The following is a 14,651-nucleotide window of genomic DNA, read 5'->3' on the forward strand; positions in this document are numbered from 1 at the left end:
GCAATTGATTAGAATAATATACAGACGGAAAGGAGAGAACTAAACTGGAATTATTTCCATTGTCACATCTAACCAAGTTAGGAACTCCATCAAGGAGGTAGGTGTCAAATTCTACAATCAAGAGATGCCTTCATGAATGGAAATACAGAGAGTTTGCAGCAAGGCACAACAAGCTGGTTACACTCAAGAAGTCCAAATTAGACTTTGCCAGAAAACATCTAAAAACACAGTTCTGGGGGAAAAAAATATGGCTGCCAGTGGAACCGGATCACTGGTGTTTATTGATGACAGACCTATAATCTCTGCTCAGGTTCAGCTAGATGCAACAAAGCTGATCACAGAGCTCTTTGGTGGTGTCCCTGGGTTCTAGACTTCATTGTATGAAAAACAATCATCATATTTAAAATTCTGTTAGTTTGCCTAATTACTTTTCAGTCCCTGATAATAGGTGGCTGTATAAAAATATCCGCAATTCCTAAACAGTCGCTGCAAGTTCAGGGAAGTCAGATGCATTGTGGTCCATCAAAAGCAGATATTTTAGAGGTGCACTAGTAACAAAGTATGACATTTGGAGAGCATCAAACACACAAATGTACATCAAACGCACAAAGCAGTAAAGGTGTTATTTGTTGTTTTGGAAGCATGTTGTTGAATTTGTTTCTTTCACCCCTGAAAAGCACGAAATCTATTCAAGTGTTGTGAATTAATTCCAGCGTGAGTAGACAAGTTGGCAGCGTGTTGACAGGATCACGACTGCAACTGTTAATTTGTGTACACTAAACACTCGAGTCCACTCTGGCTGTTTTTGGGTTTTTTTTAATTTTTTATTTCCAAACTGGTTTCTGTCTCCTCTTCATTGGATTATGCTATTCCAGCCAGAGTTAGAGGATGGCATTGCTATAGCAACAGCATCACTGTGGCAGATGCACTGCTACAATCCAACCAAAGGCAAACACAAAACACAGCAGTGTGTGAGACGCTTCCTTTGTCGACCATCAAATCAGCGAGGCACATTAGAACTAACAGAAAGCACCTTGAAAACTGAAGTGCAAAAAAGCAGTCTTACGTCCTCTGTCCCTAACATGGCCGGTGTGTGTTCATAACAAAGCTGAGATCCTCCTTAAACATTACAGGATGGCAGTATTTATCTAACACAGAGCACGTTTCGAACTTAGATCTGTCTGACTTGTACTTCGACACAAACTTGAGAAGAAAATTCTTCACTTTTGGATCCAGTTTTTTAATCTCCCAGTTGGACAGCAGCTGACAAATGGCCCTCCATCATTTCAGGCTACAGGATAATGAAGGACATTATGTTGTCATGGTGGCGTCTGTGTGTGTGGACACAATTCAAGAATAGTTTCGCTACATTTTCAAGCGATTATATGAAGCTCTTTGCCACCTTTTCCGGCACATTAGTGAAAATTTTGAATCAAATAAATGTATGCATTAGATCCAATATGATCATTATTGGGTTTATTTATAAATGTGGAGGACAATCGGCTTCACTAATGGCAGCACTGAAGCAGGAGTGCTTGTGGCCAATATCAGTTATCACAGTGATTATGGCAGGACATCAGGGAGGCAGAGTGCTTTGCTGTTTGATTTGATGGTCAAACTATAATAAAAAAAAATGTGAGTCAAGAGTAATGAAAGTCAAAAAAATAAATAAATAGAAAGCAGGATATCTTCAAGCAAAGCAGCTGCCATTACTTGTTTGCTTAGCTCAAGCCCAAGGTGATGACAGTTGTGTTTTGTGCCAACAGGCCAATCTGTCAGCTGAGATCACATTAGACGTTAGAGCACAGATGATAGAGGAAACTTTCTCTCTCTCTCTCTCACTGTGTGTGTGTGTGTGTGTGTGTGTGTGTGTGTGTGTGTGTGTGTGTGTGTCAGACTGCAGATTAAAGAGTCCGTCAAGCCTCAGCGTTTGTCACAGCAGCTGGAGAGAGCCGTCACCACCATCTTCAAGCCTGTGGCCAACCATGATTTCAATGTGAGAAGTAATATCAGCAGTCCTTGCATGCATGTGTCTGTAACTAGTTTGACTCATGGTATCACTTGTTTGATAAAATGGTTTTAATCCTGTAAAGTCTGGTGCAAAGTGCAAGAAAAGCGCAAAAAAAAAATAATAAGAAATTGAATACCAACGTGTATATGTGAGTTTTAATTTGTATTACTGTTTGCTGCTCACAGTAGCAGGGCAAGGAAAAAATACGCTGTTGATGTAGAGGTCTCAAAAACTCATGGATCTAATATGATACACTTGGCATTGTAGGGTAAAAAAAAAAAAGCTGTTGTGCTGACGTAATGTTGCTAGCTGTGAGGTCGTCTTTTAGAAAGTAACTTAAAAGTATCTCTCAACGAGAGTGAATCACTTCAAACTTCAGACAGCACAGTTTGAAATGTCTCTTCATCACACAAGCAGATAATAATTTTCTTTGTGTTTTCTTTAATGCAGTGTCTCATTTGGTTCTTAAGCCGTCAGAATTGTCGTCTGAAGACCAACAAGGATACCAAATGGATTTATTTTGCCAAATGGATCATCATGGCATTGCCATATTGGTCCATTTGATCAAACTTTGTTGTTATTATTTATTTTATTTTCAGTTGTTACAGATGGGACAGACATGACTGGGGGATAGGGAAAGGGAGAAAGAAAGAGAGGAAGGAAAAGAAAACAGAAGGAAAAGGGACAGTGAGAAAGGGCACTTACAAAGACAAAGAAAAAAAAAATCTCCTGGATCACCTGTTGAGAGAAAAGAAGAGAAGACAAGCAAAAAAAAACCAAACAAAAACAACAACATACTAAACACAACACCATCACGTTAATCTAGCTAAGTGTGAACAGCAGTAAATACTAAATATTGAAAGTTGTTGTGCAGCACGCAGGACAGACAGCGCACAATGTGCTTTGAAGTAGCAGCTAAGAAAGGTGTAGTTTATGTCTACGAACAGTGAACACCCGTGTGCACACCTGTGTGGATGCTTGTATACAAAAGGTTTCCCCATGTAATGTCTGCTAGAGGGTGTGGAGGCCCATAGCCCCGTCCCCAGGGCATGAAGCAGGCATGGAGGAGATCCAGGCTCCAGACATCCAGAGGCCCCAGAGTGCGAGAGCCCAAGGAGTACCACCGGAGGGGCATCGTGCCACCTTCCTGGGAAGGGCTGAGGAGATCCCAGGCAGGGGGTCACCCAGTAGCCATGGAGCAGAAGCCAGAGGGGCTGCACGGCGTGCCCGCCGGCTCTGCCGGCAGCCAGCTGTGCCAGAGTGAACCGAGTTGCAGGCCCGAGGCCGAGGCCGAGGGCCCCTTTGCCCGGAAGAGGCCTGACCGAGCGACAGGCACCAGGCCCGCCAAGTAGCCACCGGGAGTGAGCTGGTGCATACCTGAGCGCCCAGCCCCGGACACCAAGAACCACCAATGCACCAACCCCTGAGGGCATTAGTCACCAGCAGGGAGTGTGGCGAGGGGAGATAGGCCTCCACACTTGGAGGGCCTGGGAGTACCAGGGAGGTGGAGTCTAAGACCCGACCTGACATATAGACACAGACAAACAGGCACACACAGACATAAACATGCTTTCCCACCCTCATGCACACATATGAACTTAATTCTCCATCAGCACCTTTACTTTTCAGTATTAAGTTCTTTCCCAGCTAAAGATGAGATATAAGATGAGTTCAGGATTAAAAATAGGTTAGAAATGGAAGGAAAAAAATTTTTGTTTTTAATTCCTCAGCTTTGTTGCATTTGTTCAGTTCTGTCTTAAAATATAAATATTTCATGGAAATTTTTAACTAAATTACTAAAAAACAGCTAAAAATGCATTTTATAAAAGTGCATCTTATCCCATTCTTTTACAGAATTAAGGGGAATTCTTTTAAATTATATTTTTATCTATTACAAGTTTTGGAAATTTTACAGGAACTAACTGTTTGTATCCAGTTGTGGATCTTTCACGTGTTAGGTGAATGTGTTAACTGCTACGATGTGCTAAAAAAGGTTAAATAGTTCAGTTAAAAAAAAATTCAAGACTTCTTGTTTCTCACCTGCAGTACCTTCACGGCCCACCAGGAGGTTGCAGCCCACACTTCGCATCACTTCGAATCACTCGCCTGTATTTAAAAAAACCCACACATATATAAGTACTTCTTGTAATGTAACCTCCTGAATGGAATAATTATGGTACAAAAGGTATTTTACCTTCTGTAGGTCACCATTTTATTTATATTTTAAACTAACAGGTTTATATATTGACTTGGCATCTTTGGTCTACAGCATTTTCATAGACTGTACATAAAAGATGGACATGCATTGGCTTGTGATGTCCATTTGAGTGTTTTGATCATGACCATTTAAATTTGATGGGTGACACTGGGATCACAGCATTTCAAAAAAGCATACCCCGCTTTATTGGTTAAATTAGAAGATTTTACTGGAAGAAAATCATTCTGTATTAAAGAAGATTTAATGAGCAACAAACACTTAGTACAAACCTGTTTAAGGTTTTAAGATTATTTCTTCAGGTCAAGTGACCAGTCAGGTCATTTCCTCATACTTATTTTTGCAGCCAAAAAAAGTCACCCCCTGCTGGCCATTTGAAAGAATGCAAGTTTAAGCTCCACTTCTGCGTTTTTCAGATACAGCCGCTAGACCCATCTGTGATCTGTGTTTTCATGCCTGTGGTCTTCCAGGTTAATTGCCTCTGGCTCATTTTCCCCTTTGGTGGGGTTAATTTGTGGGGATATGACCTCAGAACTTGTTCCAAGATAACAACAAAGCGCTTCCAGGTTTAGGTCCTAGACTTTGGCTTTCAGTAATGCATTTTGGTTCGGTTTGAATTCTATGTGAAAACTGAACAAGCTAAGGGGGGAATGCAACAAGTGTAGCATCAGTCACCGATTCAAATCAGGAGAAAACAGTCAGTGCACAATTTTTGGTGTTTAAATCCAACTAAAATGATCTTAGTTGTCTTTAGTCTGGCAATATTATATAGTATTTTCACTGTCATTAATGTTACTGTCATCAATTTTAATACTGAGTTTGGGTCTAAGGTGGAGTATGAGAAGAAAAAGAAGACCGAAGGGAAGATGGTGAGAGCTGAACGTCAGCTCGTGTTGGACATGCTCTTCTCGGCCTTCGAGAAGCACCAGTATTACAACATTAAGGCACTGGTGGACATCACCAAACAACCTGTGGTGAGCAGCGTGCACGCACATAAACCCATGTGAAACAGACAACATGTACACACACTCAAACATGCACACATGCAACAGCATCACTGTAAAAAGCATAAAAAAAAACAATACACCTGCCCACTATCCACCTTGCTTTGTTAAATTTGAACAAATCGCCCACGGCGTGACGCTCATGCCTGTTCACACTATCTGTTGTGGCTGAAATTTGGGCCAACGTGTGCATACGCACACACACACACACACACACACACACACGGCATGAATCGATACAGTGCAGTGGATGTGTTCCAGCTCGCAGTGAACAGAAATGTGTAGGTGCTGATGAGACCTTTAGGTCCTCCTCTCCCTCTGATTGCATCTGATTGCATAACCAGTGGCTGAGTAGGAGTCAAACGCCCCAATACACTCCACACCATCATTTCTCTCCTAAAGCACTTGGCTAGCACTCAAATTAACTGAACTAAAGTAACCGAAATGCCCATTATGAAAAGTCTTGAAGCACATTACGGTTATTCATCAGTTGGCGGCCGTGTCTTTACAAGCTCAACAGAGACACCTGCTGGCCATTGCAGAGGACTGTCTGATCTGCTGAAGAGTAGCCCCTGCTTGTGAGTTCATGCCTGCTGATTAAACCAAAAGTTAATGTTAGCGCGTGATTTAAAGTAAGAAGAAAAAGCTTTTTGCCCACTTGTACATACACTGACTCATTATTTGAAACTTGTTTGATACGATCCTTAAATAAGTTTGTTATCATTGCAACAGTATGCTACAGGTGTTTTTGAAAAAAGAAATAAGGAAAAGCGTATCAGGTCCACTCTAACCCTCTGGCAGCTAAACCAGGGTTGTTGTTGTGCCTAAAGGGGAATATTTGCTCACTGAACATGTCTTTGTAGCTGGTGGTTGATTATTAGGGTTATCCAGTTGCCTAGGTAACCTACTACTGTATTTGCCACCCTGTCATATGTCAATCAGTGGCAGTTTTCCTGAAGGCACTTCAGTCACTTACCTCGAAGTTCAGAAAGGTTTAACACGGGACCCACAAACTGCTATTTCTCCTGTTGTCAGTTGAAGTTGCTGATGTCATCGACTTTTTGTGGTTCCTAGTTTCTGCTGTTCGCTTCCTACCTAACCTTAGACTAACTACTTCTACCAGTGGAGCTCTTTTTAGTACTCTGGGAATATACTTGATCCATAACTGAGGGGAAAAAAGGACACCAGAAGCCAGAAATCTCATATTCTTATAGCATAGAGTGATTGTGGAAACGGATCAGTGATTTATTAGACCCTACAATATTTCCCCTGTGGATCTCAGGGGAAATTTGCTAAACAGAGGTCACCACCATAGTGGCTCGAGTCCATCATGAGGAGATCGAAAGACACGCTCTCTCTCATATGCGCTGGGTTTCCTCACAGTTCAACAGCTCACATGGGAGGGGCCATAGACACGTGCCTAAATCGCCTGAGCTGGCTTCTTTGGATGCGAAGGAGTTGTGGCTCTTCTCTGAACCATTTGTGAGCTCCACGCCCCTCTATGTGGGACAGCCCTCCTGTGGAACCACAACATGCAGGAAGAGGCATGTGGATTTGGACTATTGTGGATCAGGCAGCAGACAAAGGCAGGGAGTCAATCACCAGCTCCCAGTAGTGTCATATACTAATAACTGGTACTTAAAGATAAATATGTGGCTAGTACCGGTTTAGCAACTGGTTTAAAACAAGCACAGGAGAAAGTGGGTGTGAACTGAAAAAGGAAGTTATACTTTTGTCTTTGTGTGGGTTAAAGTAACAAGGTGCAAATGTTTGCTTTTTCTGCTCAGTTAGCTACAAATTGTCCACAAAATCATGCAACACATCTGTTTAAATGCACCATGTTTCAAGCTGCTTCTTGTGTCTGGCACAGACCTACCTGAAAGAAATCATGAGGGAAATCGGCACATACAACAGCAAAGGCGCTCACAAAAGCACCTGGGAACTGAAGCCAGAGTACCGACACTACCAATCTGCTGAGGAGGAAGAGGAGGAGATGCAGACCGCCTAGGTCGAGCCAGAGTCCTCTGAAGTATCTTCTGGGCCTCAAATTTGCAATGAATTTAAGTTTTTTTTCAGTAATTTTTTTTTTAATGTTGACAGAAGTATGGGGAGAAAAAGCTTTGTGTGCACTCAAACATAACTAATATGGCACGATGGTGTAAAATCTTTATTTTTGTGTGTATTCCAAGAAATAAATAAATGTCCTCTGCTGAGGAAAACAAAGATTAAGGGGCAAAATGGCTGGAAATTTCTAGTAATGATGCCTCTTTCTAGGAGTGTTACTATGGCAACTGTGAACAGCCTTAAACTATGGTTACAATGAATCACACCAGGAGGAAACCTATACTGCTGCTGGTCTGACCGCACCCCAGCTATTAAATGTGTGTCAGCAGGTCTCATTTCCATTAGTTTCGAGTGAGCACAACGTTTTTTTTCCCCCTTTTTTTCAAGCCATGCAATTAAGTTTTTGTAATTAACAAAAGTATTAACTCTTCTATAACCAGCTCATTTTCCCAAAATGTGATCTCATCTTCACACAAGTCACAAGTATAGACAAACACACTGTCTTTAATAGAATTATTGTCTTTTACTTTTACCTCTTTTATTTTCCCCCACCAGCACAGTGCAAAGCAGTTCTGCTTCGGTTGCTTTTGAGAAGAAGCCCACATTTCAAAAGGTTTGAGACCCTTTGAAAATGCCACATAGCAGCAGTTGGGGTAACATCCATGGGGAAGAAAAAAAACACGTTTGCGAATCATTGGTGAATTTCTTCTGATAACCTCTCTCTTAGCTCTCAGCCTGGCAGTTTTGTGGTACCATGACAGTGCCAACCCTACATTAAGAGCTGCCAGTGTGTTGGTTTAGAAGAGTAGAGAAGAGTTAAGTTACAGTCCTGAGCCCAGACACCCTTCAGAGAGAACAGATTTCCCCCGGTTATACCTTCAATCTCCTTTAATGCACTGCCCACAGCTCGTGGCTGTGAGGATAAGAATGAAGATGTACAAATCAATTAACAGCTCTGCTTTCACACTTACTGCATCAACAACGACAAAAACATGGGTGTAGTTTGTTTTAGATATGAAGCCTATGTATTAGTCTTAAATATGCATTCTGTATGAAAGCCACTAGATGGTGATAGCTGTGATTGCAGAGATTACCAATCCCATAGAAGAAACAGGCAAACAACATTTTATCTTATCAAACCTTGCAACACGTGTCAGTTTCTTTAAAAGATAGTACATATCGTTTATTTGTGGTTATTATCCTCCACGTTAATGAGTCTAGTTGTTGAGACTAAAGACCTTAGGACATCAAATATATTTTTGAGTTTGTCTGACAACCAGGTAATTTGACAGTTGGCTACACACGTTTCTTTGTACTGCAGATCACTAGGCTGCTATGAACCACTACTGTAAAACTATGGACGACCATGAGTACAAAAATGAATTACATCATTAAGTCATTAATAAAATTAGAAATTGATGTTTTATTACCGACATTTAAAGCCAGTAACTCATTTTGGCACTTGTTGCCCTCCATATAACCTTCACACATTTAATACCAATCTCATCACCAACTTCTCATTCAGTAAATTGCATTCATCATACACCTGACCTTGGGTCAACAGCCACAAGCACTTTAGCTCACTCCTGAACAACCTCTGTACTACCAGCTCTAGTCGTCCTACTAATTTGTGTTTATCCATTACTTTGTATGGCACCATTTTCCAGTAAAGCAACATTTTTTCTTGAAATTTGCTTTTACACATAGGACTCCTTTTATACATGAAGCCCACACATTACATTGCCAGCAGCTACTGGCTGTGACTGTTCTGCACTTCACAAAAACCTGAGAATCAAAAAGGTGAATGAGAAAACCCAAAGACAACTGCACATGAGATCAGCTTGTCAAAGCTACAAAAGCATCTTTTCAAGCAATTCAAAAAGGATATTCTGAAATTCAACCCACAAACTGCCTGTTTGCAGCACTAGAAGTGAAGGTTGTCACAGAAATACAGAGAAATGAAATGGAAAGTTGTGGTACTCGTTTTTATTCGTTTTCAAATTAAACCATAAGTCTTTATTGTAGATGGAATCTTATTTAATGCAACCACAAACCCAAACTCAAAGGGGTCTGGTGATGCCAACCTGTATGGATCGTTGCTAAAACAGTTATGCAGACAGAAAACAAATGTCTTCTTTCAGCCAGTCAGAGCTTTGCTCGCTGTCCAGCCTTTTGTTTCAATCACAAAAACTGGGCCAATCCTGGGACAAAAATCAAACACTGCAAAAGCCAAAAAGAAGAGGTTAAAAACTGTATTCGGTGACTAATCATGTTTGATTCACCCCCCAGGTTTGGGAGCGGTTCTGTGGGCCGTAATGTGAATATTTAAGAAATTGGACAATGTTTCTGTTCAGGCATGATGCAAGGTAGTGCTCCTCCAGTCTGCTTTGTAGGCCATTTTGGAAGCAGCAGTCAGGTGAATGGCAGATGTAATTCCAGGTAGTTACTGTGGGAAAGAGAGAGGAACAGTGTGTAGTTATTAAATTTAACCATCTACACTCAAGTAGACAGCAGGCATGATTTTACAAACATGGAACATTCATTTAGAAATCCAGACTGAGTGTGTGTACTGTGGCATACTGATGTTCTCCAGCAGGAACACTTTGTAGTTTGAGAAATGTATCAAGTCTTTCCCACTTCATAGCACTTACGCATTTTTCGATCTCCAGGCCATCTTTGAAGAAAAGCATGAATGGTGTGATGCCATCCTCACGGTAGTCCAGCAGACCAACCATGCCCTCTGGGTTCATGGACTCTCCTGTGAAAAACTGCAAGCAAACAGCAACCATTAGACCTTCCTCTCAATTAAAAAACAAGTTCAGATTACAAAGATTTGCAAAACTCAAACCCATAATTTATTCACAGTAGAACACAGAAAATGCCAAATTTTTAAATCTAATAAAATATAATTTCAAATTTGGCAGCTTTTCTTGAATTTGATGGCAGGGGCAAGTCTCCCCCTCCCATCAAATGTACCTTCATTGAGTCACAGATTAGGTACGTTTCATTAACAAGCTTCGGGATGCTGGCTGTCAGCCACAGATCAACATGTCAAAGAACTGACATGTTTATTTCAAACAAGCAAGCTGGTTAAACTTGTCTTTTTGACACTACTTAACAGCAGCACCCAGTCTAGATGTCAAGTATTCACACTATGTTATCACACACAGTCTATAAAGCTACAAACTGACAAATGATAGAGGCAAATCCACCTCCAGGATAAAAACATTAGCAACTGATGATGACTCACAAAAATTCTGTCAGCTGAGATTTTCCCATAAACTGAATTGCCACAGTTTTCAGAGAGCTTCAGCTACATGATTCAACTCAAGTTTTGTATAGAGACCCACACACACAAAGTGACATGCAGGCCTTCCTACGAGACTTGAAAATGTCACTCAAACTCAAATTTTAAGGGTTTCCAAAAAAAATACTGTAGTTACTGTATTCGCAAGGCAAAACTTTACATTTACTTTTGGTGTGAACATGGTGTAAAATGCCATTTCATCTCTGTATAGCTACCTGGTAGTTCTTGATGTTCCCCAAGATCTTCTTGACTTCTGGTTGGATGTCAGCCATAAAGCTCTCCACTCTATCTGGTTTGGTCTCTTGCAGCTTGGCCTTAACACTAGACATGCAAACAGACGCGTTCATTTAACAGAGCCAAAGATCATTCAAAACCAGAACTCCTCCATACTGGCACATCGAGCTACTCACGCCTTCACGTAGTCCTTAATGTAAGTCATGTACTGCTTCTTGTCAAAGCCCGTCTCCTGCAGTTTGTGGTTCAGGACGATGTCGACACCGGAGATTGTGGAAGCCTCGTTGCCCTCGGTTGCTTCCTCGGCAGAAGCGTTGGCTGCAATTAGAGAATCATCAAACCCTTCTGTCCTGGTGACGGTCTGTAGTTGAGGAGAGGAAGAAAAATGAAAAAACAATTATTACTGGTGCATCATAGCAAGGGCAATAGTAAATGATTGGGAAATACCAATAGATCAGTTGGCCTTCAATTCAGTATTTTTGAGCTATTTAAAAATGTATAACTAACAAGAACAGCCGGCTGACTCAAATGTTGTCGCCTGCGACAGTTTCCCAACCCCTTCGAGGCTAAACCTCATTACTATAGTATTTGTCATTATACCTGAAGCAGTTTATCTGTTGCATTTATGTACTTATGGAAAAAAAAAAAAAAAAAAGCATACACATAAATACAGCCCTTAGTCATACACATCTTAAAATTTACCCTAGGATATTATTTAGCAAAACCCCGATCCACCATCCTGATCTGAATCACATCTTTTGTTTAAACATAAATGTTACTTTTTTGTTAACTTAAAAACAAAGCTTTAAGTATTTGCTTGGTAACTACTTCACCTAGTTTCTTTGACTAATTTTAAAGTATGCTTAAAGACAAATACCAGGCTAACATGATACTTCAAACTGTTCTAGTATTTTAAAAATAAAATTTGTCTGATTCTTAGGCAGGTTAAGGACCTTGAAGTTAGGGCTGCCACAAACGATTATTTTGATAGTCGACTAGTCACTGATTATTTTTGCGATTAGTCGACTAATCAGATCATGTATCCATTGAACGTAAAACATACAGTTTATTACACCAGCATGCATCTGCTCTTATATAACTATCATTATCTTACAGCTTTAAGTGTTTAAGGTATGTGCTAACTAAAAATAAAGACAAGATGATAGTATATTGAATTTAAATGAAATTTGCAGATTGTTTCGGAGGAGTTTAATAAACGCAGCCGTCTGCTCCTTGCTATCTAAAATATAACAGGACACCGGAGTATATTCTCGAGCATCTCACACTTCTGATAATCAGTCGTCGTTTATTCAGCTGTGTAAAAACTATAACTTTCATCTTAGCCAAACCGATTTACTCAGGAACAAATAAAATACTGAAAAAAGCCAAACAATAACATTTTTAAGTTATCTAAGTGACTTATATATCATGTTTAATCTGAGTAGCTAAAGACGGCAGTGGGTTTGAAAACGATTTGCCGGGAGTCCGGTGTTCTCACTGGCTCTAGTGAGCCTTCAACACCAGCTAGCTATCGAGCTAGTGGGTAACAGACATCTACGAAAACATCGGAGCCCTTTTGAAAATATGTGATGTCTTGATAAACTGAGCAGATATTTTAAGTTTACACAGCTACATTCCCGCCTGAAAATATATTAAACGTTTATTTTGTGACCCAGAAAGAATAATAAGAGTAACATTAAAACTAACTAGCTGCCGCCATTGTTGGAAACTGAGCAGGGCTGCGATGGGTCGCGCTATGAATTCTGGGAAAGTTTCTTCTTCTTCGGGGTTTAACGGCAGCTGGCATCCTTGTGCATGCAGTGCTGCCATCTTCTGTTTCAGTCCGTTATTACACTCTTAAATCCTACTACTTATTCCTGTGTGTTTTACGATCTTACAAAGCTTCAAACAACGTGTCGACTATTAAATTAGTCGTCGACGATTTTGATAGTCGATGTAATCGTGACTAGTCGACTAATCGTGGCAGCCCTACTTGAAGTTGCGCTATTGGAGACCTGCAACTATGATTCATCTTCAGTCATAGTCAAGATGACGTCATGGAAGTACAGCCAGAAATCACATGACTCACTCCAAAAAACATCTACCAAATCTACTTTAAACATAAGTAGTGGCCCATCCTGAATAATAATACCAAAGCTGTAAGAGAAATTACAAAACTGGGGAATAGATTTAAAAAGAGCAGACGCTTGTACATTATTTGTTAATTACCATATGATCTTGTCCCGGTGTTTTAGATGCAAGCTCAGCCAAGACAGAAACAAATAAAATGCTGGTACCTTTATTTTTCCCCTTTATCCCCCCCACCCCCCTTTGTGGTCAGCTTTCCCCACCCCAGTTTCTCTCTCTTTTTGGGTGAGTGTGTTGGTATTTGTCCCTCAAATTCCAATTGCTTTGTACATATGTCCATTCCAATAGTTTCAGCAGTCTCCTTCCAGTAATTAGCTGTTTCTATGTTATATTAATACGATGATTATTATTATTCTTTATATTGAGATAATGATGGCTACTCTCTCAGTAATGAACTCAAAAACTGGTTAAAAAGTAGCCAGAAGCCACTCACAGAAGGAATGGACAGTACTGAAGAGGCCAACACAACAGTCGTGGGCTGTATTGATCTAATGTGTTGTTACATTTCTAGTGAGGTCTGCACCAGATAACGGTGTAATTTCCAACCGAAGCATAAATCCCTAATAAGGGGCAGCTTAAAGCAGCTACTTATTCGCTGATGTTTTATTAAAACACCTTAGTTTTGGGTGTATGCCAACTACACTTTAAATTTCACTGCAAAGCAGCAATGAACCAGCTGTTGGAAAAAGGTGAAACTGGTTAAATCCTCTGTTGAACATGTGGTGGCGAACTCACCTTTCCTTCAACCTCAAAGAAGATCCCGTTTTCACTTTCTTTGACTTTAAAGGCATCTGAGAACATCTCATCACCTGTAGAAGGAAAAGGGAGGAAGGAACATATTACAACACTCCGAGCTAACATCATGATTTAAAAGAACAAAAGCAGCAGCAGAGGCTAAAAAGTTATCCACAATTCAAGGCTGAATCTTGTGCGATTAAAATAAAATGTGAGGCGCAGTGGCGGGGGAACACTAACAATGCCTAGTCTAGAAAAATCTGCCGGACAAAAATAAAACTGCAGCAGAGGGGGGGATGCTGAAAGGCCACATACACCACGTTACTTTACCATGACGAACCCCAACAGGAATAGCCCCAACCCCGGCAACTACCAAGCCACCTCACCAGTGACTGAGCCGGTACTCTTTTACACTTTTATAAAACTTTATTTGAGCCGAAGTGCGGGCAAAGCTAAAAGCTAACCGGCCACAATCACCGGCTAGCCCAACAGGGTGGCTAACTCCACATACTCTTCTGATTGAGTTAGCATCTGGCTAGCTAGCGCTAACTTCCGAACCATGACAACACGAGTTAGCTCGTTAGCGTGACCAACTCTCACCTATAACATAACAACACACGTGAAATAACACACGCGACCATCACGCTACCTGGTCAGCGTGAAAGAAGACACGTAAAAAGGTCACTCACCGCTGATAAGGTCCCTGTAGATGATCATTTTGCTGCTTCGGTGTTAATTCTTCCCAGAGACAGAGAGCAGGCCAACCGCCCAAACAGCACGGGAGAGGAAAAAGACCGATCAGGCCGCGAGGCGCTACATTTACATCCTGCTGACGTCACTGTGGGTCGGCTCCTGCTCCGGGTTCTTCCGCCACTTGTGGGTGGTCAGAAGTGGTACTACAGCTATTCTGAGCCTCGCGGTGATTGATTTTTG

General features: G+C 41.0%; 2 protein-coding genes across 2 annotated transcripts in view; one reads left to right on the forward strand and one right to left on the reverse strand.

Annotated features, from left to right (window-relative positions):
• Positions 1-9,413, forward strand: part of LOC116312081 (general transcription factor IIF subunit 2-like) — a 74,274-nt gene extending 64,861 nt beyond the window's left edge. Inside the window, exons 6-8 of the mRNA XM_031729438.2 lie at positions 1,897-1,996; positions 5,057-5,200; positions 7,101-9,413. Coding sequence (XP_031585298.2) covers positions 1,897-1,996; positions 5,057-5,200; positions 7,101-7,238 — 382 coding nt within the window. The 3' untranslated portion in view covers positions 7,239-9,413. The remainder of the gene's footprint in view (positions 1-1,896; positions 1,997-5,056; positions 5,201-7,100) is intronic.
• tpt1 (tumor protein, translationally-controlled 1) lies at positions 9,266-14,557 on the reverse strand. Its single transcript, XM_031729251.2, has 6 exons — positions 14,408-14,557; positions 13,719-13,792; positions 11,012-11,196; positions 10,817-10,922; positions 9,946-10,062; positions 9,266-9,740 (listed from the first exon to the last, which is right to left on the reverse strand). The coding sequence occupies exons 1-6, from the start codon at positions 14,433-14,435 to the stop codon at positions 9,738-9,740; spliced, it is 513 nt and encodes a 170-aa protein (XP_031585111.1). The 5' UTR covers positions 14,436-14,557; the 3' UTR covers positions 9,266-9,737.
• Positions 14,558-14,651: the final 94 nt, after the last annotated feature.

This window comes from Oreochromis aureus, linkage group 16, assembly GCF_013358895.1.
Source record: "Oreochromis aureus strain Israel breed Guangdong linkage group 16, ZZ_aureus, whole genome shotgun sequence".
In the NCBI taxonomy this organism is placed as follows: domain Eukaryota; kingdom Metazoa; phylum Chordata; class Actinopteri; order Cichliformes; family Cichlidae; genus Oreochromis; species Oreochromis aureus.